We start from the raw sequence: 22,260 nt of genomic DNA, 5'->3' as shown, positions 1-22,260 counted from the left end.
TATAAGAGTAGGGGTGATTATTTAAATAATGACAAAAACAGTGAATCTATAAAATTGCAGTGGACTTTATATAAATATATAGATCTGAAAATGTTGTGGTCAAAATCAGTCTACTTATTAGGACCAAAACTTCCAACTTGATGCGAGTTCAACATGCATATTGGAAAGTTTGAGGATAAAAATACACATAGTTATTCGTTTATTGCCTTAACACGTAAAAGTGCAAGGTGCCAACACCAGCCAACAGAGGTAATATATTTACAAACAAACAGTGGTCTGAAACACTGTCTGTACATAAAAATGGAATTAAAATCAAATTCAATACTAAAACGATATGTAAGTCCAGATTTGAAAGTCATAGAGGGCATCATATTAATACATGGCATTATCACTAAGAAATAGGAGTAAATAAAATCTGTCATACAGCATCATACACAGTTTTAGGCCCATTTGTTTTAGAATCTTGTAAAACGTGACTGAACTGGTTACATGTCCTTTCAAAATGGGGTCCTTCCCAGAATACTTTGCCACAAGTTCCACACCCATAAAAGTACTCCATGCTGTTTAAAATGCCCTCTGGTACAGTTTCAACCATTAGGGTGCTCCCTGTGTCCTGTATAGTTACATCTGATAGGAAAATGCCAAGATGAGCCAGTTCTTTCTCACAGTGCCTCATGTGAGGATCTAGGCGGAGTGTGTTTGGTGAGCCAGGAGAAGGAATGTGTTGGCTGAGCGCCTTTTTCCTCAGCCATGCTGCCTTCATTGCTGCTTGTGGAATTTTGATATAGTTGCTTCCATTACACACCTAAAAGATAAGCATAAATGTAGTCATAAGAGCATTCCAGATTGAAGGAGCAGTTTAGAGTAGTGCCTGATCTATCTTGATACTGTAACAAACAATGGTTACCAGTTAGATTAAGACCTGTTATTTATTAAGTGGAATACTTAAGTGATGAAGCTGTACCCAATCACTTTGAGGGGTCCTTACTCTCTTTCACATGTTCTTCCCTGTCACTTTATATAGCCCCCCTCTTCCCACAACACAAAAAGAAATTGGGCATCAACACCTTATTGTTTCACATGTGTTAAATGTAACATATCTTTGTTTTACAATCACAAGAAAACAGCAAATTACCTCTTTTTAAAATACTTTTCTACATCACTGAAACTAAATTACCCATTCACAATAATAATTATATTCATACCTGACAACGGCTGAATATATCTCGCTGCATGACTATCACATTAAAATGCTGTAAAACGTCCACAACTTGTTCCCTTTTTGATACATCACATGCAACGTTGTAGCACATATCCTCCCCAACGTGTCCTCTGATCTAAAAAATAACGAATCTTATTGTGAATATTCTTTTTTTTTTCATACAGTCAGTGATAACATGGTCTGACAGTACCTAATGGAACACAAATATTGTCGAAGTTGTTGACTATAGATTTTTAAAAAAGTATTACACATGTATATATCACAACATGGTGGTCTGCCAATAAAACTGTTGGTACAAAAAACTTTATTAAAAGATGAGAAATACTGTAAATTATATTTATTTACAATTACAATACATTATTACTATTATCTTTTTATAATCTATCCAGCAAAAATATTCAAAACTCCCAAACTCAATATCTCAATGAATGATAAGTAATCCATTGTAATTCAAAATATTTCTTTTCACAATAATTTCATTGTGCTTGTTTCTGGCACAAAAAGTTTTCACTCAACATCTCTTGAAACATCCCTTATGATTTTCAATTAAAATCATATTTCTAAAATACTATTATATTATTATTATATTATTTACCATCTTGTAGGGTTCTCCTGACGTGAGAATGATTCTATTTTGTTTTCTGGAAATCTGGAGGAAAGAAAACATGAAAACATTGTACATCCTTTGTCATTCTTGTTTACAGTACCATATTGTTATTACCCGTTTTAGGTTGCTTCAAAATACAGTCTCAGCTTAAAAAATACTAGTGACTAATAGTAAAGCGTAACTATAATTTCTTTAAACATATTGGAGCACAAAAAATTATACACATTTCCAGTTTTACACCCAATAACAGCCACCCAATAAAATGATGACATGTGGATTTCCAGGACTGGCTCTCTCACCTCAATGGCTTCACTGTGGTCTTCATGATCCTTTAACATAACCACATCAACTCCACAACAGCGGAGCTGTCTCCCTAAGCCACCTAACACATTATCTACAACCAGCTGAAGCTCACCTGGTGTTATGGCAGGCCTGGGGGTGGCAGTGGAACGACCTTCTCTGGCTGTCTACAATATATAAATATATTATAAACTATAATAATGAGTACCTTTATACAGTGTGTACTTAGAGATGTACTTAGTTTAGTAAAATGTTGGGAAAACATTTGTTCTTTGTTAAAATATCAGAATCATTTTATTTTGGTCTTATGATGGCAGTTTCACAGATATTGTTTCTTTTATAAGGTTACTGATAGAAGTCAACTTAAACAGTTTTGCATGGAATAATTTAAAAATACTAGGCTATACAGGCATTTGATTTACATTTGCTTTTAAAAATGTACCTAGTTATTTTGAACACGTGAATTACTTCTCTGTCTGCTTCACTTCACTCCAAAATTGATATGATTAAATTGAATTCTTTAAAAATATCTACCACATTCTTTGACTTATAAACAAAATCCCATCTAAATCAATATTGAGTAGTGAAATATATTTCTAAGCTGTACATAAGCATCAACTATAACAATATGGTACCTGATCTTGATGCTCTGCAGTTTGTGAAGCTAACTCTTTCCGTTTTTCTCTGACATGATCTTGCTTTCTTTGCTGGCGAGACTTTTTGCTTCCCTTTACATTACCAATAGGAATGTTTGGTTCAGGATTCACTTTCAGTCCATAGGCAGTGATCTTAGATGTCAAAACCTGATACACTTCCAACAGCACATAGGCATCCAAGGCTGAAATACAAGCCAAATTATTTTCACTGATAACACATTTGACCAAATATGAAGTTTTTCTCCCAAGTCATTGATTGTAATGAAAACCATAACAAACATCTAGATTGCACATGATAAGATTAAAAATTAAATTGGTTTAATCAAACTGACTGTCACTAAAATCCAACCTTCCGTTAAATCTGTGTTGGTTTTTAAAATATTTAAACAAAACAAGATAACTACCAGTGTGGCTTTTAAATTAAGCAGACTGCTGTAACACAAAATCATCCATTCTAAGTCAAATGCAACATACACAAAAAGGAACCCACCAGCGTAAGTGATCTGAGCAGGTCTGAGTGGTCGCCTCTCCCAGTCTGACATCTGCTGTGACTTGTTCAGTGGCTTGCCAAGGCACTGTCTGACCAGGTCACTCAGGCCACGCTCTTCTGTCTTGAAGGTCTGCAACATAACACAATGTTTTACATTAACTGATGAGTTATCATGTTGTCTATTTCATCATTTCACAGTCCAACCTTTAACAGAATCCAAACATGACAATATGTGACAGAAGAAATTGACAGCATTTTTTATTAATTTCAAAATTAAATATGAAAATTAAAAATATGAAAGGGTTTACATAAGGAATGATTTTCTTAAGCATTTTTTTTTCATTCCTAAGGGTTTAGGTAAAGAAAAATTTTATTGAACCAAGTAAAACTATCACCAAAATTGCCCATGTGGCACTGTGTCTACATTTCCTAAGAATTTTTCAATTTTGGCATCAAAATTATAACATTTTTTTCTGTGGGTCATACCATGTAAAAAGACCAACCTTTATAACTGTATATGACTTCTCACTGCAGGGGGCAGCACTTGCACTTCCAGAATCTTCTACAACCTTGTCATCATCACTATCATTCTCTTCCATGCCACTGAAGTTGGGAACCCGTTCCTTTGGCATTGATTTTTCTATCTGGAAAATTAATCCAACAACACTCTCATTAAATCTTAAAATTTCAATAACAGTTACTCAAATATTAATATAAGGAGTGGAAAATTAAGAAATTTCAATGCACTGAAATATGGGTAAAGCTGCATACAGTTTTGGTACACATTAAATGTTACTAGTATATTATTAGCAGCAACCAAAGACTTTGTTTTGATATTCAAATGAGATGGTGTGTGAAAAAAGGCACTGGATATGAAGTGTCTTATCGAAGATATAAAAAGAAAGAAAGTTATGACACCATTTGCCACCCTTATACCCAAAGTATTACAAACAATTATTTTATTTTCCACTAGCCGTTTCATCATATATATTTGTCATATTTCAGCATAAAAATAAAATGCCATTTAATGTGAGCTGTCTAAAAATACTCTTTAAATTTTAACAGTCTCAAATATAAATCCTTCCACATGATTTGTGCACTGGCCACTCACTCTAGCATGAAGAGTCTGCAAGTCCACCATTCTCTTGGTACTCAGCAGAGGCTCCTGCATGGAGGGGATCTTTTTCACCAACATTTGAAGGTCTGAGCCAAAGCCATAGCCGAGTTTTAATACTTGGTCATTAGCAAACACGGTGACGGCAAACTGCTTCCAATCCTCAGCGGTCAGTCTTTCGGTCAACGCCAACATGTCCAGGAGAATGATGACATGCTGAGTGGCCAGCTGGAATAAGGCCATGCGTTGTGGTGTGGATGCTCCAAATGATGGTCTCCACTCCGCATCCATGCCGATGATGTTTCCAGGCTGGAGGTGGACAAAGTGTTACATGAAAGTGAAAGGTGCAACATACATCTAATACATATCATAAATTTGTTAAAAACCAGTAATTATGAACTTCTTAAAAACAAATGCATTATTCAGTACATAATATTATGGTTATCCAAATGGGAGCAGAAATATGGCCCAAAGAGGACTTACCTGTGATATTTCTCTGATGTGTTGTAAAAAATCTCTCCTGTTATCCACAAATATGATGTTCTCCTCTGGGAAGTCCAGGGCGTAGTACGCAGCATCCTCAACTTCCTTCTCACTGTAACATTCACTGTCCCAATCGGCACTCTCTGCTTCAGGGCTGGAGCTGTAAATCAGAAATCGTCATCAATATCTTCTACAAACACAACACTCAGAAGAGTTTTAATAATATCCAATCAAGTTTGGATTCCAGGAAGAAGACAGATGTAGATAATGAGTCATAAGTCAACTGTGTTTTACATAAAACCTGATGCGCCTTTAGTTAATATGTAATAAAATAAAAAGGCTCAGATGAATTAAAATTGGAAATCCCCCAAAATCATATTTTAGTGATTCTCCTTACTATGCTGCATTAGCCATAGTATCTCGTAAATGCTCAGGCAGTTTTTCATAGTCAATGTTGTAATATCTTGCCCACTTTACTGCCTCTGACACCTCATTGTAACCAATTAAAAGATCAATTAATTGTTCCTTTAGAAAGTCAGTGGTCACAGCTCCTTCAACCAGTTCATTCCAAATTTCTCCAGTCAAAGATTGCTGAAATTGGAAACGATTAATCAAAATATGCAAATTTTAAAAGCAGTTTACAGAAAGTGACAATGTCTTAATTTTTTACTTTTTTTTTTGCACAACTGCAACTGCATTAAGCCATGTATTTGCATATATACATAGCACACGAACGAAACGTAGTGCATGAAACCAGACAACTTTTGTGTTTTTAATCTCCAAATACGAAAAAAAATCAATTAAGCTAATAAATAGGCTAACGTTAAGAACGTATTAAATCGTTTGTTTTATATTAATAATTATTTAAGATCATAATAATAAACAAGTCGCATTTCGATGTACTCCATGCTATAACCTTTATATAAAAATAGCAATTTTTACGAGATTACAAATTGTATCGCATTGTTTGGTTCCATTGCCTCACTTTCAAAAATTAGAACAGGCGCTCCAAAATCGTAAAACAAAGTTAAAAATTTTATATTGGCCGAGTTCCCCCACTGTTAAGAATATCCTCGCAACATTATCTGCAGTTAACCTTCCTACGATTTTCAATGTATTTTGCAATATAATTTACAATCCTCCAGATGAAGAATTTTATTAATCAAGAGTGGGGGAGGTGTGAAAATCCCCATTGGGGCCACATATAACACTATAAATACAATGGGAATCCCCTTAAAATGAAGGTAAAATAAATGCTTTTCTAAGCAATTCAGACGGATTTACTTTTTATAACATAAAATCAATAGAACATTTCTAATATAAACTTTCAAAAAGACACCAGAGAGCTAATGAAACTAGAGGATCAGAGAGGCGATACCGCCTCCGAATATTGTACCACCAGCTGGAGCAAGCGCATTCATATAGACCCCCACATATACAAAATAAGGAACACAGCCACCAGTCTTGTGCTTGACAAGCTGTAAAAATGCAATCAACAAGAATTTTCAAAATATGCAAAAAATATATATATTACTAAAAATGGTACAATCAAAGTTAAGTTCATCGCAAGGTAGGTCAAAGGTCAATTCCAAGGTCACAGTAAATTGCCAGTATATGACTTCCTATTCAACTTCAATAGTAACTATGGGCCTATCTCTGCCAGGTTTGGAGTTAAAAGAGAAAGAAATTAGCAGAGTTCAGTTCATGATAATAAGTAGGTCAAAGGTCAATTTCAAGGTCACACTTAGATTGCCAGTATATGACTTCCTATTCACGTTCAATAGTAACTATGAACCTATCTCTGCCAGTTTTGGAGATAAAGGGGAAGCAAACTATGCAAAGTTCAGTTCATGGTGAAAAGTAGGTCAAAGGTCAATTTTAAGGTCACTTTAAGATTGCCAGTATATGACTTCCTATTCAACTTCAATAGAGACTATGGACCTATCTCTGCCAGTTTTGGAGATAAAAGGGAATCAAAATTTGCAAAGTTCAGTTCATGGTGAAAAGTAGGTCAAAGGTCAATTTTAAGGTCACATGTAGATTGCCAGTTTATGACTTCCTGTTCAAGTTCAATAGAGACTATGGACCTATCTCTGCCAGTTTTGGAGATAAAAGGGAAGCAAAATTTGCAAAGTTCAGTTCATGGTGAAAAGTAGGTCAAAGGTCAATTTTAAGGTCACATTTAGATTGCCAGTATATGTCTTCCTATTCAACTTCAATAGTAACTATGGACCTATCTCTGCCAGTTTTGGAGATAAAAGGGAAGCAAAATTTGCAAAGTTCAGTTCTTGGTGAAAAGTAGGTCAAAGGTCAATTTTAAGGTCACATTTGGATTGCCAGTATATGACTTCCTATTCAACTTCAATAGTAACTATGGACCTATCTCTGCCAGTTTTGGAGATAAAAGGGAATCAAAATTTGCAAAGTTCAGTTCATGGTGAAAAGTAGGTCAAAGGTCAATTTTAAGGTCACATTTAGACTGCCAGTATATGACTTCCTATTCAACTTCAATAGTAACTATGGACCTATCTCTGCCAGTTTTGGAGATAAAAGGGAAGCAAAATTTGCAAAGTTCAGTTCATGGTGAAAAGTAGGTCAAAGGTCAATTTTAAGGTCACATTTAGATTGCCAGTATATGACTTCCTATTCAACTTCAATAGTAACTATGGACCTATCTCTGCCAGTTTTGGAGATAAAAGGGAATCAAAATTTGCAAAGTTCAGTTCATGGTGAAAAGTAGGTCAAAGGTCAATTTTAAGGTCACATTTAGATTGCCAGTATATGACTTCCTATTCAACTTCAATAGTAACTATGGACCTATCTCTGCCAGTTTTGGAGATAAAAGGGAAGCAAAATTTGCAAAGTTCAGTTCATGGTGAAAAGTAGGTCAAAGGTCAATTTTAAGGTCACATGTAGATTGCCAGTTTATGACTTCCTATTCACGTTCAATAGTAACTATGAACCTATCTCTGCCAGTTTTGGAGATAAAGGGGAAGCAAACTATGCAAAGTTCAGTTCATGGTGAAAAGTAGGTCAAAGGTCAATTTTAAGGTCACTTTAAGATTGCCAGTATATGACTTCCTATTCAACTTCAATAGAGACTATGGACCTATCTCTGCCAGTTTTGGAGATAAAAGGGAATCAAAATTTGCAAAGTTCAGTTCATGGTGAAAAGTAGGTCAAAGGTCAATTTTAAGGTCACATGTAGATTGCCAGTTTATGACTTCCTGTTCAAGTTCAATAGAGACTATGGACCTATCTCTGCCAGTTTTGGAGATAAAAGGGAAGCAAAATTTGCAAAGTTCAGTTCATGGTGAAAAGTAGGTCAAAGGTCAATTTTAAGGTCACATTTAGATTGCCAGTATATGTCTTCCTATTCAACTTCAATAGTAACTATGGACCTATCTCTGCCAGTTTTGGAGATAAAAGGGAAGCAAAATTTGCAAAGTTCAGTTCTTGGTGAAAAGTAGGTCAAAGGTCAATTTTAAGGTCACATTTGGATTGCCAGTATATGACTTCCTATTCAACTTCAATAGTAACTATGGACCTATCTCTGCCAGTTTTGGAGATAAAAGGGAATCAAAATTTGCAAAGTTCAGTTCATGGTGAAAAGTAGGTCAAAGGTCAATTTTAAGGTCACATTTAGACTGCCAGTATATGACTTCCTATTCAACTTCAATAGTAACTATGGACCTATCTCTGCCAGTTTTGGAGATAAAAGGGAAGCAAAATTTGCAAAGTTCAGTTCATGGTGAAAAGTAGGTCAAAGGTCAATTTTAAGGTCACATTTAGATTGCCAGTATATGACTTCCTATTCAACTTCAATAGTAACTATGGACCTATCTCTGCCAGTTTTGGAGATAAAAGGGAATCAAAATTTGCAAAGTTCAGTTCATGGTGAAAAGTAGGTCAAAGGTCAATTTTAAGGTCACATTTAGATTGCCAGTATATGACTTCCTATTCAACTTCAATAGTAACTATGGACCTATCTCTGCCAGTTTTGGAGATAAAAGGGAAGCAAAATTTGCAAAGTTCAGTTCATGGTGAAAAGTAGGTCAAAGGTCAATTTTAAGGTCACATTTAGATTGCCAGTATGTGACTTCCTATTCAAGTTCAATAGAAACTATGGACCTATCTCTGCCAGTTTTGGAGATAAAAAGGAAGCAAAATTTGCAAAGTTCAGTTCATGGTGAAAAGTAGGTCAAAGGTCAATTTTAAGGTCACATTTAGATTGCCAGTATATGACTTCCTATTCAAGTTCAATAGTAACTATGGACCTATCTCTGCCAGTTTTGGAGATATAAGGGACTAAATGTTATAATTTTGGAGTTACCATAATGTGCCATAAATTTCCTACAAAAAAAATTAATTAAAATAAAGAAAAGGTCATTTTGGTCAAAATTCTTGAAATGGGAGGTGCTCTGAAGTTCCAGATGTTCAAATTTGATGAAATAATGTCATTTTTGACCACAAGTTGTCTGCTTTGCCAAGCCTTATGTTTTATTTTTACGGAGTTCAAAATTTATTATCCATTACCGTACGGCACATTTTGCTTTCACCACCAATATGTACTTTTTGATACAGCGTAACTCGAAAACCGTATGGAATACAAAAAAACGGAGACCACCTCCAGTGTTGGGCTTTACATGCTCTACAAAATGCAAAAAAGAATGGGTGTCTAGCATTAACGGTTCCCGAATTAGAGACAGTTTTCAGTTTCGATATCTTATGGCCGCTACTCCCGTGAAAATGCACCGATTGACCCCAAATTCACGGAGATGAAAGATGACCTGAAGGGTAACACTTTCCATTAATATTATTAGTTAAGTCTGTGTGGTGTCTGAATAAGACCGCAAATAATTTTTTTTTCGGCAAAAATTTTGTTTTTTTGAAAATTTTGGCCCGTTTGACCTTAAAATAAAGGTCAAAGGTCAAATCCAAGGGCATATTTGAAATCTACACATATGACTTTTGGAAAGCTGTCTGTAGAAATTTTTCCCATAATTCCTTCTGTAGGGGAGATAATTAGCATTTAATTTTGCCATTTTTGGACAAGGGTGCATTGCAATGAGTGCCACACCTAGACCCCAATACCGACAAAGCCCAAATTTTACGTGGAACGAGTTGAGATTATAGGTGACCTAAATCCAAGAGATGGGTATGGAGGCCCTTACCGTCTAGGAGGAGAAGCGGTAACGGTGACTTGGCGGCGGAGCCGCAGGAGCCGCAGGAGCCGGCGGAGCCGCAGGAGCCGGCGGAGCCGGCGGAACATACGGGTCGGGACCAAAACCATGTGTACCGCCAGCGCCTACGCTGGTGGTACAATAAAATCAACCAGACGGTAAACGCCGGCAGGCTTTGTCAATTTCACCAACTTGTTCATTAAACAGCGCACTTTTCGCACATGCGCAGTTGTTTGAAGCCTGTGCTTATATACATGCAAAAATACAGTTTGATCAAAAATACAAATTGCAATTCTTTAAAAACATTTTTTTTTAATTAGCAGGAAAAAACAAAGTCATACCTCAATATACCGTTTGTACATGAGAAACTTCAATCCACCAAGGCTTCTAGCATTACAAATGTTTGGACACAACTCTGAAGTTAAATATACAATGCATCTTGAACTGGGTCAATCTAACATGCAGCATTTTATGTACAATTATAATTTTCAACATTCAGAATAGGGGACTAACTAGTCCGAGGGTCAAACTTATGTCGACCCACTACAAAGCTTGCCATCTAATCCATTAATAGACACTGAATAGATATCCCATGGGGATGTATTCAAGAGGGTCGGCCATATTTGACCCTCGGACTTATTCTGAATGGAGCAACATACATATGCAGATGCCATTCATATACAATACATACCTGGAGGAATCTGGTACAGCTTCATTAACCTGATGGCCAACTTGCTTAGAACTTTAGGATGCAGTTTGTCACGTTTTATCTTCGATCTTGAAATTCCAGACTTGCTGAAAACAAGAACAATGTTCAGATCATAAATCAATTTCTATCAACTTAATATTCATTCAATAAAACTTTGTATAGATACTTAGTATCAATAAGACAGGATAAACCATTAAGCAGAGATATTTATGTTCATGTGCGAAAAAAAAATTGCATAGATCCGTAGACTGTAACTTTGCATTTTCTCTGCTAACTTGATCACATCTAAATTGCATGAAGCAATCATCAAGCAAAGGTTGTCTATGGATCATGCAAACTGAGACTTTCTTTGAGTATCAAGTAGATACAGGTCTTGTAAACTGTCCTATATTTCCAAGAGGATGACATCCGTCTTTGTTTTAATCACCTTAGTAGGTCTTCCAAATCAAAACTGCGATCACACATCCTGTCTAGTAAGGCTACCACATTTTCCTGCTGCTGCTTGTCTCGAAATACATAATTTTCTATTATATTCACCTTGTCTTGTAGAAGGAGAGGAACAATAATCTGTAAGAGAAATTACCAATTCTTTGAGATATCAGGTCTCACAGTCATTTGAAAGTTGATTTTCTTTAATGGTTTTTATCATCTGGGACCATTACTGTAAGATTATCTATATTCTATCTACTACACGTGCAAATTTAACCATATTCAAAGCTTTTCTCTAAATTCAAATTGTTGGAGAAAAATTCTAACTTGTAAAAATTCATTCAGTGTTACACAGATATCTGATATTGAAACACTTTTTATCTCATAACACCTTTTAGTACATAACTTCACAAAAATTTATTGTGCATTTTATATCAAAACCTGACCAATTTCCTTTTACATGACCCCTTACTACCATTCAAATAAACTATACAATATATGGATCACCCAGTCTGCAAATGACAAATCTGTCACAGACAGACTTACATGTAACCACCTTTTGCCCAGTAAATTCTAAAACTTACCTCCTCTATTCCAAAATGGCTCTGCAGGTTTAGTTTAGAAGCAACAGTGGCAGCCTTGAAATATGTACATACAGAACATCAAGCAAAGGAAAAAAATAATACATGGCAAAATATCGTAACTATATTCATGAAGGTACTTGTACCATTTTGAACAAGAATAGTGTAGAAAAATCAATCTAATTATGTTAATGCTTCTGCATATCTTACTTTTCCAATATATCAATGAAACAATGACAGCATACAGCATCGATCAAATCATAATGCAAACAGAGTGTAAAAAAACATACCTGATAAATTTAAACTTTAAAATCCATAAATGTTAATGGAAGTTTAAATACCTCTTTATCCTTTCCCTGAGAAATGAAGACCTTCACATATGGCACAAAATAGTCATTCCCAGAATGTCTTAGGCAAAAAGACTTCACAACAGGATCAAACAGAAGCATGTGAAAAGTTGTTACAAGCCTGAATGCTTTTAGTTTTAAACCATTGTTTAACAAGTGCTCAAACTGGCTGCCATTGTCTTTTGCCCATTTTTCAAACTCTCTCATCACCATAAAAGAGAGAGAGACAGTTTTGCCTGCACGTAAATCTTCACAATTTTCTACTAAAAAGATAACAGTCAGGTAGGGGTTTTCTGAGGTGCTAAAAGTTCTCTGACAAATTTGGCTTATTGTGCTTTTAAGCTTATCTCTGTCTTTTGTCTCTTTCCAAAGCTTTTCCAGCTCTACAAGAACGCTTTTGTCTAAAGACCTGAAAAGGATTTTAAAATTTATCTCAAACGGCTAAATGTGAGTAATATTTGAAATATAAAATGAAAAAATAATAATAATAATAATAACAGTTTTAAATAGTTTTTATGAGAAACAGAATATGATAAATTTTGAAAAAAAAAACGTCTTTGCATCAGAGCACAACTGAATAACTTTTATTCATCAATTAATTCATAATTTATAATATACTAGTAATGTTTACAATGTAAAAGCATTTAAACACAAGTTCTATATGCTACACATACTTTTGTTCCTCTGATACCATATCTGAATTGCCAATCTTCTTCTGCAACACTGATTCCATCCATCCAACATTGACATTAGGGTTGCCCTTCTTCAGTAGTGCCCTATTCAAGTTACCTAGGGAAATGCAGAAAATCAGTAAATTTTTCATTAAAGGTTTCATGTAAATGGTCTCATTTGGCATTTTTTTCTTTATTTCTTCCTCATCTCAACTGATATACTTGCAGTCTATATACAAAGAACACACCAGACAATACCTTCCTATTTAGACATACAAGTCTACATAGTAGAAAATTCTACTGGTGTATGAATGAAAATGTGATTTTTTTTTTTCTTTATTTCCTTATTCCTCATCCCAACTGATATACTTGCGATAGAAAACACCTGACAATATCTCCCTATATAAACACACAAGTCTACATAGCAGAATATTCCACTGTTGTATGAATAAAAATATGATTTTGAAATTTAATTTTCATATAAATGTATTTTTTCAACTCTACCACTAGGCAAGTTTTTACTTTACCACATGACAGCGACTTAAAATACCTGAATTTCTATACTGCTGGGGTTGTGCTTGCCGGCTCACAGTTGTATCTTCCAATTTTCCACACATCTAAAAAATAAGGAAAAATATTCAGTTACAAAACAAATAAAGCTCTTCAACACAACAGTTCAATTGTTGCTACTTGTGAAAATTTCAAACATAATCAACACAAAATCAATTTTCAGATAATTCTCCCATTTCAGATAATGCTGAATTTTAAACTATACTCAGAGCAACTGCAATTTTCCTAAATTCAATTTTACAAAGCATAGAGCCCCAGCTATAAACCCTGTATTAAGTCTTACCCCTTGCTGTCCTAAAGCTTCAGGATGTTCTTTGTCCAATGTCTGCTGTGGGCACACCCCAGGTTTTGTTACAACAACTCTAGCACTTAGTTCTTGGAGATTTTTAATGGAACTTATTCCTAAAAATAGAGACAAAAAATCATCAATGTATATAATTAATACAGCTGCATAATAACAATCATTAACAAACCAGCCTCTTAATATTGGGCTTCCTAGTTGTCTGATAGACAGTATCTTTCCATATAATAAACATAAATCTTTTTTAATGTTGAAGTGTGATAAATTTCTTAGAACTTTGTAACTTTATGTATTGCTTTCCATAGCAAAATCCATTGTATCTTATAAATGTCTTTTTTTTTTTTGGTCACTCTCTTCCATAAATAAGACTATTGTTACTGATAATCTGGTGGTATCGCTGTTAGAAAGTCACAGGGATGAGACAGATATTTTATGAAAAGGCCACCTAAGCCATTGATATTTTGGGCTCCCAAAAAGTCGGAAAAATCTCATCCATGAAGCCATGAAGAAAGGAAAAAAATAACAGGGCAAAGTTTTGGGCAAAAAGATTCATGTATCTCCATTAACCGAATGGAAATTAACAAATGAGGTTTTAAGGGTGCTTTCGGTCTGCCGCCTTCTCGAGTGTGTTCAATAGAGAGATTTAGTTTCTGTTCAGGCTGTAAAAACTTATATCAACAACAACAGCCTCAGCATTTCATTAACATGCAAGTTTTTTATAGTTCAGATTCCTCAACTGCAAGTCAACCTTAACTTCACCAACAGGAGATATCAGAGACCGTAAATAGGAGTGCTAATTTACGCATGAAAGGTCGTGCTATTTCCAAGTTCAACTGCGAGACACGCACGTTGCTCCAACACAGCATTTGCTATCTACACCGTTTTCAAGTCATTTTCAAGCCATTCATTCAATTTACCTCTTCCTCTACCTTTACCTCGACCTCTAGGTTTTCCTAAAAATTTCTCCATGGCGTATCTGACGAAAAATGCGATTAAATGTGTTAAAATTATCATTTCTCGATGAACACAACCTCCATGCTTATTTTGCGCTTGCAACAAGGAATTTGATAGGATGATCTTTTTGAAACAGGAAATGATCCAATGAAAAGTGATTTGATATAAGGACGTGGACAAAAAGGCCAAGGTCAATAGAAATGGTAGGAAGACAAGACAAGTGTCAGTTGTTAGTGCTTTTGTGTTGGACGTTTTCATCAAATTCAAATTGTTTTAACACTTGGTGGTTATTTATCTTTAGTGCACAGTTTAAATGAAAATAATTTTCATTTTAATTTGTAGGCTACAGGTGCGGACCAGGTGGTTGGTGTGGGCATTGTTGGTTTGTCAGGAGTAATATTTACCTACTATACGTTGTGGTTGGTGATACTGGTATGTGGTAGACTCTCATAATAAACCCGTATTCATTCCATGTGATAATTCCACGCCCGTTGCCAAGATCTCACTTTTTTATTTGAAATTTTGATTGTTTAATAGATCATGGTATCATTATCAAAAAAATTAAGTCTGGGCTGGCAAGTAGCTTTGTAATAGAAACCATAATAAATATAGTAGTAATTCTCATATAAGTTTTAAGTAGTTTTAGTTTCCATTGAATGAACGATAGTTTCCAATGAATGAACCAACAAAAAAGGCCTGTTTATAATGATCATTTTATTTATTTATTTTTAGCCATTTGTTGACTCAGACCATGTGGCGCAGAATTTTTTCCCAGACAGAATTTATGCAGTCACCATACCAGTGGCTGCAGGGGTGCTCCTTTTAGTTGTTCTATGTATGTGTTGTATCTTTCATCTCATTTTATTTGTAGTTGACAAGATTCTTCATAACCTGACAAATTGAGTAACACATAATTGTAGTCTCTTTTTTTAGTGAGTTCCTGTCTAAAAGAATTACTCAGTTACTAAATCTTATCTTGCAAGTAACAATTACATTCAGTCATGCAGTTCATGTTGTACAGAAATATTTTATTACAAAAGACATGCGTAAAATAGTTCCTCTGTGGTACCTTCAATGTGAAATGGTAATTTGCTGGCAATGCTCACCACAGGCTACAGAATAATTGGTAACCGGCTAACAGATACTTTGGTCATGCTTTTATATTTTGTACAATTATGTATAATTTAAATCATTTTGTATAATTTCTTTTTCTAGGTGCATTCATAGCAGTTGCCAGGTTAAAAAGCAAGTCCAAGGAGAAGACAAACTGAAATGAAGCCTGTAGAAAGTAAAAATGCAAAAATTGTAACAGTGATAAACAGTATAAATGTATTACCTTCTAAAAGGTAGATTTCACCATGGGGATATCATAAACCATTAAGAAAATGGAGAAATGAGGAGAGTTCAATACTCTATTCCGTATCCATAAACAGAAAAAGAATATGTTTAAAAATGTCAAAAATGCACTGGGGGATACATTGACATGACAAAAGACCATATACTGTACAATATTTGTAATCTTTTTCTGCATTGTATATACATGTTTTTTATTATTTTCATTCTCCTGTAAATAAATAAAGTTGCGCATACATGATCATGTAATTCAATTGACCCAATTTCACATTAATGTTGTAAAGAGCAAAACCGTTGCCCCACATTTTATGCATCCAATTTAAATATTGATGCCTTGTCCATATATCTGCAAACTGCTGATCTTCTTTTGTTATAACAACCACCATAGCAGTGTTAGTATTGCATCTCTTTCTAAAGTTTATCTGTGATAGCTCACAATTTTGGTGTTGCAGCTGAGGCAGCACTCTGCAGTAAAACCCTCGCATCTTGCAACTGCTCTACTCCATCAAAAGCTTTGGTTCCTGAAGCAGTAAAGCATGACTTGATTTTTTATCAGCATAAAATGGGGAAAATTCTGTAGAATCTAACTCAAAAGTCTTGTTTTTCAATTTTTTTCATGCGTGCAATTAACAAAACTTAAATGTTGTCAGATATTGTGAACAATAGTGAAAGATGATTTTAAAAAAATGAATACCTACCCAACATATTTGCTTGGTCTCTGTAAAAAGCCTTGGCCACATTTTGGAATTCCTTCTGATAATTTGCTGTCTTCATTAGTTGATCTATCTGTTTAAATATGAAAAGTATGGATTCATGTTATTTCCCTGCCAATATATACAATACAAAGTATCTTGATGTACCAGGTTATCAGGTAAAACACTTCCTGGTCAACTTGGGTGTAATTTACTTGATGAAAAAAAAAAATAAATAAAATTCTCCACATCTTTACCTGTAACTGGGTCCTTTCTCCCAAAGTCTGCAGGCTCTGAAGCATGTGATCCAAGTTTAGTTTTCCATCTAGAAGCTGTTTCTGCTGTCTTGACAGTGTGGAAGGATGCTCTGGTGGCAACACCATCTCTTTTGCTTGTCTGAAGTTGAAATTTTGATGTGTTGAATAAAAACAAGAGTACTGTAGGAATTTCTTCCATCATTCAAATACCATACATATATACAATGGATTTAGGTCAGAGAAGATTTATAAGTTGATTTACAAGTGTATTTGACCTTAATTTTGAAGAAATCTTTTTTTTTTTTTTTTTTTTTTTTTTTTTTTTGCACCTATTAAGTTGTGAGCATTGCTTGGATTTAGACAAAAAGATGCAAAAATACAACTCATAAAACAAATATTCAATTAAAAGTTTGCCTTCAATTAATAATTGACTTTATGACATTGAACCATCATGTCCTTACTGTTCCATTTGAGCTGCAGCATCTTCTCTTTCTTTCATCAACTGAGCCCATGTAGCATCTTCTGCCTGCAATCTGAAGGTAATATAAACTCTGAGTAATTGTTCGAAAAGCATCTTTGAATATGAAAACATCATCAGTTTTGAGAAATCGATTTAAATTTTTTTATTTTCTAAACGACTACAAGCATAAAACGGCCTATTTCAATGAAACATTTTGACCTTACGAAGGAGCATAACAGAAACATTCCTGGTTAGTATGGGTGGCCAAAAGGGCAAAAATTCATGTCGTCGATTCAGTTATGTTTCATCGATTCACTGCCTTCCCATTGATTCAGTTTCAAGTTTAAAGGACCCTATTATAAATCAAGCATCTATATTCGTCAATTCAATTGTCAAACATTGCTCATCAACGGTGTATTCAAACCAATGCTGTCACTATTTTCATCGATCGTGTAACTATTCTCGTCGATCGTCTAACTATTCTCGTCGATCGTCTAACTGTTCTCGTCGATCCTGTAACATCACTTCATCATTCATCGATCGATCGGCATAGAAATGTTTGACAACTGAATTGACGAAAATAGATGCTGAATTTATGATAGGATCGTTTAAACTTGAAACTGAATTGATAGGAAGGCAGTGAATCGATGAAACATAACTGAATCGACGACATGAATTTTTGCCCTTTTGGCCGCCCATAGGTTAACCTGCATATGTGTATGTCTGTTATCATTGTTCATTTATATATTTATTTTGCACAACACAACAATACCAGCATTAAATCACACAATATGACAGCATTCTTTGTGTGCCAATGGAACCACCTGTCCCTCCAACATGACCCCAGAACAGTTAATATAATTTACCTATGAACATGCCTCACCTGTCAATGTGACCCTGATACTCAGATGCTGCTTGTTCAATCTCACTATTCACTGGATTGGGTAAACATCTGCAACAAAAACAATAATATTACTCAAGCCCAACCAAATTTGCTCCCTTCACCATTTTTATTAAAAGTTTTCTAAGCAAATATACTTTACAACAATAGAACTGGACTAATTTAAAGATTAAATGTTATCTTACAAAAATAAGTTTTGAAGACATAATAATAAAACAGCAACAACAAGAAAGAGACAGCACAATGAAGCCACACTTGCCTTTTGCCTTTGTTGCATGCACGGCTAAATTTACCACTAGTCTCCAACTTTGATATAACCCCAGCCACTGCATCACGAACTGTAAAGATTTTGCATAAAAAATGATAACAATAATACTACTTATCACAAAAACCTAAAAAATAATTAGACACAGCAATACTACCACCAGCTACAAATTATGAGAAATATTGCTATCAATATTAACTTAAGATACTGCACCAGGTATATTGTTCTTTCTTATAGTATTCAATATTTGTTTTGTTTTTTAAGTTAGTTGGTCAAAATATGTCATGTACTCAAATCATGACTGATGTGTTTGTTACATTTACCTTGAACTTCAAACTGCTGTACTCCATCCAGATCTGAAAACTCTTCACTCAGCTTCTGCAGTGTGAACTAAAGGAAGAGTATACATGCCAAATAAAGATTTTGTAAACTTGTCATTGGGGAAGGGTTTTTATTGATGATTAAGGCCCCATTCAGAATAGGGATCTAACTAGTTGGAGGGTCAAATATGGCAACACACTACAAAGCTTGCTGACTAATCTGCTTATAGACATTGAACAGATATCCTGTGGGGAAGTATTCAGGTGGGTCGGCCATATTTGACCCTGAGACTAGTTAGTCCCCTATTCTGAATGGGGCCTTAGGCAACTTATCAGCAAAGTTAAGAATATGATATCATATTACCTCAAGGCATTCCTTCGTTAATCTACTTAGTCTTTCTTCTCCAGGGAGCTCGGAAGGAATACCAACACATAGTTCTAGAAAAAAAAAATTACTGAATCACTGCAATTCTGTGCATTATATTCAACATACTAGAACAAATATATTTGGGGGGAAAATCACAGGTTTAAAGAAGTTATTACCTTAAATCACTTAAAATAATTATGTTAAAAAAATTGTACATAAACTTCAACATACAAATGCTAAATGCTTTTTATTTAACAATCACAGCTGTTTATAATAATAATCTTTATTGAAATATTGCAACCCAAAGCTTGGAAGTTACACATATATATATATACTTTTTATTTATTTATTTATTTTTAAATGAAATTTATTTAAGTCAGAGAAGCCTGGTCATTTTTGGCCCTGTTGCACTCTATAGTCGCTCTCACCTCCCTGGGGAGGATACAGCCCGGCAACCATATTTGGCGAGCTGAGCTAACAAACGTATCATTTCACCACTTGAAGATGTGATGACCTGAACTAAAAAATTACTTACATAACAATTAATTAATAACCTTAATACAAATCCAAATATAAATATATTAAATATTCTGAAATACAATACCTGCAGATGTAAGTGCACTCAATGGTTTATTAATTCTTCCTCTCACAAAACTTGATCGTCTTTTGGTGAGGTGTCCTGTTGTGGTGCGCCTCTTTCTCTCTGGCTCCTGAAATGGATTTTATAAAGTCTTTAAAGGAGAATCTTTAATCCTTGTGTGTTTTTGCAATTAATTATTAAATAGCAATAAAAATAATTGTAATAAGTGTATTGTAATGTGCAATTTGTTATGATTTTTACATTGCTCACTTCCCTGATTTATTTTCAATTCACTTTTCAATTCATTCCTGAAAGATCTTCATTATATCTTTCTACAAAAATAATATTCCTTCAAAAAATACCTCAACTTCAGACTCTGTATCTTCAACAGCTATTTCCACCTGGGCTTTTTCAGTAACTGGAGAATGCGCTCTCTTTAATGAGCTCTTTGTAGTTTTGGTCACTGTGTCAGACTGTGAACTTGGTTCGATGTCAATGTCTGACTTGGGTGTTGAACCTGACTTGGCACCACTCTGTGACATGGGGGTTGAATTAGCTCTGGTTTTACTCTGTTGTTTGGAAGCTGAGGTGGACCTGGCTGTCCTTGATGGTCTTGAAGTTGACCCAGACCTGGGTTCACTCTGCGTGGTCTGTAGTCTGGAAGAAACCCTGGCTCCTGAACCAGATCCGTCAAGGGCCTTTGAAGATGATCTGGAGTAAATATATATTCACCATTTCTCTATTTCAATCGTCATTTTGCACTTAAAGGCATGTATTAATCGTTAAATTAGTAAATGAACTGCCAGTCTAATCTATTTTAATCGCATAAGCACTTCTCAAAGTCATAACGCAATACTTCGAAAATATATTGAAGTTTTATGGTGGGCTAAATGGCTGACAAATTGTTGAATTTTCGAAGAATTTCGTGATGCTGATTTACTAAATTTACTAAACTCATAAAACTTGTGGGTTTCAAACAGTATTGGAATTAAAATAAGTTTGATTAAGGGTAAATGAGCTGACCCAAGGCCTTACAAGGGACAAGCGGGTACACAGGCGAAACCTTACCTTGTAACTCGAATGTTTGGAGTTTCCGCCATTTTTTCTGATCTTTAAAATGTATAGCTCCTAACCGCCGATTATACAATGACCAAGACGTGCTTGAGTTGACGACGTTACGAGAATACAAAATAATTTTACGTTATCTCTGAATATATTATTTCAATTTTTCTTTGACAGGGGGATTTGATAGATCTGAAAGTAGTAATTTTATAACATTTCGGAGGTTTATGTTTGATCTAAGGCTATAAAGATTACACAATAGGGTATAAATATTCACAAAACATTACTGGCGAATGCAGAGTGGCAAAATTACAAATGGGAGATTTACTCACTAAAATTTAACAATGGTACGGAATTCCGTTTAAAAAGGATATATATTACCTTCAGCAAACAATGGACCCCCTTCTGATAATATACTCTACCATCATGCAGACAGTTTAGCAAAGTTCACCTGTAGAAAGAGAGACAAAAAGCAAGGGAGAGTTTCCATTGCTAGTGCCTTTGTTGAATTGTTGATATCAATATCTGCTTGAGATTAGGGTTATTACTTCCGCCAAGGAGGTTATGTTCTCACGCCTGTTTATTTGCTTGTTTGTCTGTCTGTCTTTCTGTCTGTCTGTCATCAACATAACTCAAAATGTTATGGACCGATTTTGATTAGCCTAAATTATCAGGAACTGCCAGAAGTGGGACAAGGAACAGATCATTAGTTTTGTGGTATTGATCCGGATCAATAATAATAATAATAAAAATTGCTGCCTTGGCGGTCTGCGCTCTCGGAGTGCTTTTCTAGTTATGCTCTCAAGTTCTCAGTAGCAGTAATTAACAATTATCAATAATAGTTTAGAGTGGAAAATGCTCAAAATGTAAAAATAGTATGGCTCCAAATTAACAAACGGGGCAGTAATTTCTTTGAAATTAATAATAACAGTGGCGGATTTAGGGGGGTGCCAGGGGAGTCCTGACCCCCCCCCCCTTACCCTTTGATTTCTGAAAAAAATCACACCAGTGGTTCCCTTTCGAAATAACAATTTGACTAGCTGAATCATAGTTCTAAAGCTTACCAAATGGCACCGTTGTCCCTCTAAAATAGGCCCCTACCAATTTTTTTCGGGGCCCCGAATCCCACGCCAAGGAGGGGGGTCGTGTCGGCTTCACATCCGCGGCCTGTCATTTCTAAAAACCGACCACTTCAAATGTTGGGGTCTTGGTCATTAAACTGATACACAATGATTGTCAAGTGGCTCCCAGATTATTTTTTATGTACAGACACAGATGTGTCTGTACATATAGCCATCATCTGCGTCTGTCGTCGTCGCCGTCGTCGCCGTCGTCGTCGCCGTGCACTTTTACCGATAACACGATAAGTGGAAAACCATTTTACCT

The 22,260-nt window shown here is 35.1% G+C and overlaps 3 protein-coding genes across 5 annotated transcripts; 1 reads left to right on the top strand and 2 right to left on the bottom strand.

Moving 5' to 3' along the window:
* Window positions 1–186: 186 nt before the first annotated feature.
* LOC106178687 (exonuclease mut-7 homolog) lies at window positions 187–14,757 on the bottom strand. 2 transcript variants are annotated; one of them, XM_087008723.1, is made up of 19 exons: window positions 14,581–14,757; window positions 13,646–13,764; window positions 13,343–13,409; window positions 12,796–12,910; window positions 12,116–12,530; window positions 11,778–11,831; window positions 11,192–11,331; window positions 10,747–10,850; window positions 10,397–10,470; window positions 5,270–5,463; window positions 4,873–5,032; window positions 4,387–4,698; window positions 3,779–3,919; window positions 3,276–3,405; window positions 2,765–2,967; window positions 2,129–2,296; window positions 1,818–1,871; window positions 1,206–1,337; window positions 187–805 (listed from the first exon to the last, which is right to left on the bottom strand). In XM_087008723.1, exons 1-19 carry the CDS (start codon window positions 14,675–14,677, stop codon window positions 419–421), a joined length of 3,066 nt encoding a protein of 1,021 aa, XP_086864849.1. In that variant the 5' UTR covers window positions 14,678–14,757; the 3' UTR covers window positions 187–418. The 2 variants fall into 2 exon arrangements, with proteins under 2 accessions (XP_086864849.1, XP_013417547.2); XM_013562093.2 differs by lacking the exon at window positions 187–805 and having other exon boundaries at window positions 1,201–1,337; window positions 2,245–2,296.
* Window positions 14,758–16,208, top strand: LOC106171706 (dolichol phosphate-mannose biosynthesis regulatory protein). Of its 2 annotated transcripts, XM_013552187.2 has the most exons (4): window positions 14,765–14,820; window positions 14,960–15,049; window positions 15,350–15,452; window positions 15,833–16,208. In XM_013552187.2, the coding sequence occupies exons 1-4, from the start codon at window positions 14,818–14,820 to the stop codon at window positions 15,886–15,888; spliced, it is 252 nt and encodes an 83-aa protein (XP_013407641.2). In that variant the 5' UTR covers window positions 14,765–14,817; the 3' UTR covers window positions 15,889–16,208. The 2 variants fall into 2 exon arrangements, with proteins under 2 accessions (XP_086864851.1, XP_013407641.2); XM_087008725.1 differs by lacking the exon at window positions 15,833–16,208 and having other exon boundaries at window positions 14,758–14,820; window positions 15,350–15,520.
* On the bottom strand, window positions 15,313–21,210 carry LOC106171612 (uncharacterized). The gene is made up of 11 exons (XM_013552082.2): window positions 20,881–21,210; window positions 20,175–20,523; window positions 19,837–19,942; window positions 19,230–19,303; window positions 18,869–18,935; window positions 18,540–18,618; window positions 18,263–18,331; window positions 17,381–17,452; window positions 16,920–17,058; window positions 16,669–16,756; window positions 15,313–16,491 (listed from the first exon to the last, which is right to left on the bottom strand). Exons 1-11 carry the CDS (start codon window positions 20,910–20,912, stop codon window positions 16,403–16,405), a joined length of 1,164 nt encoding a protein of 387 aa, XP_013407536.2. The 5' UTR covers window positions 20,913–21,210; the 3' UTR covers window positions 15,313–16,402.
* Window positions 21,211–22,260: the final 1,050 nt, after the last annotated feature.

Source organism: Lingula anatina, chromosome 3 (genome assembly GCF_051362555.1).
Source record: "Lingula anatina isolate TDL-2025a chromosome 3, LinAna3.0, whole genome shotgun sequence".
NCBI classification, from domain to species: Eukaryota; Metazoa; Brachiopoda; class Lingulata; order Lingulida; family Lingulidae; genus Lingula; species Lingula anatina.
The sequence above is the reverse complement of the archived record's forward strand: the minus strand, read 5'-3'. Positions and strand labels throughout refer to the sequence as shown.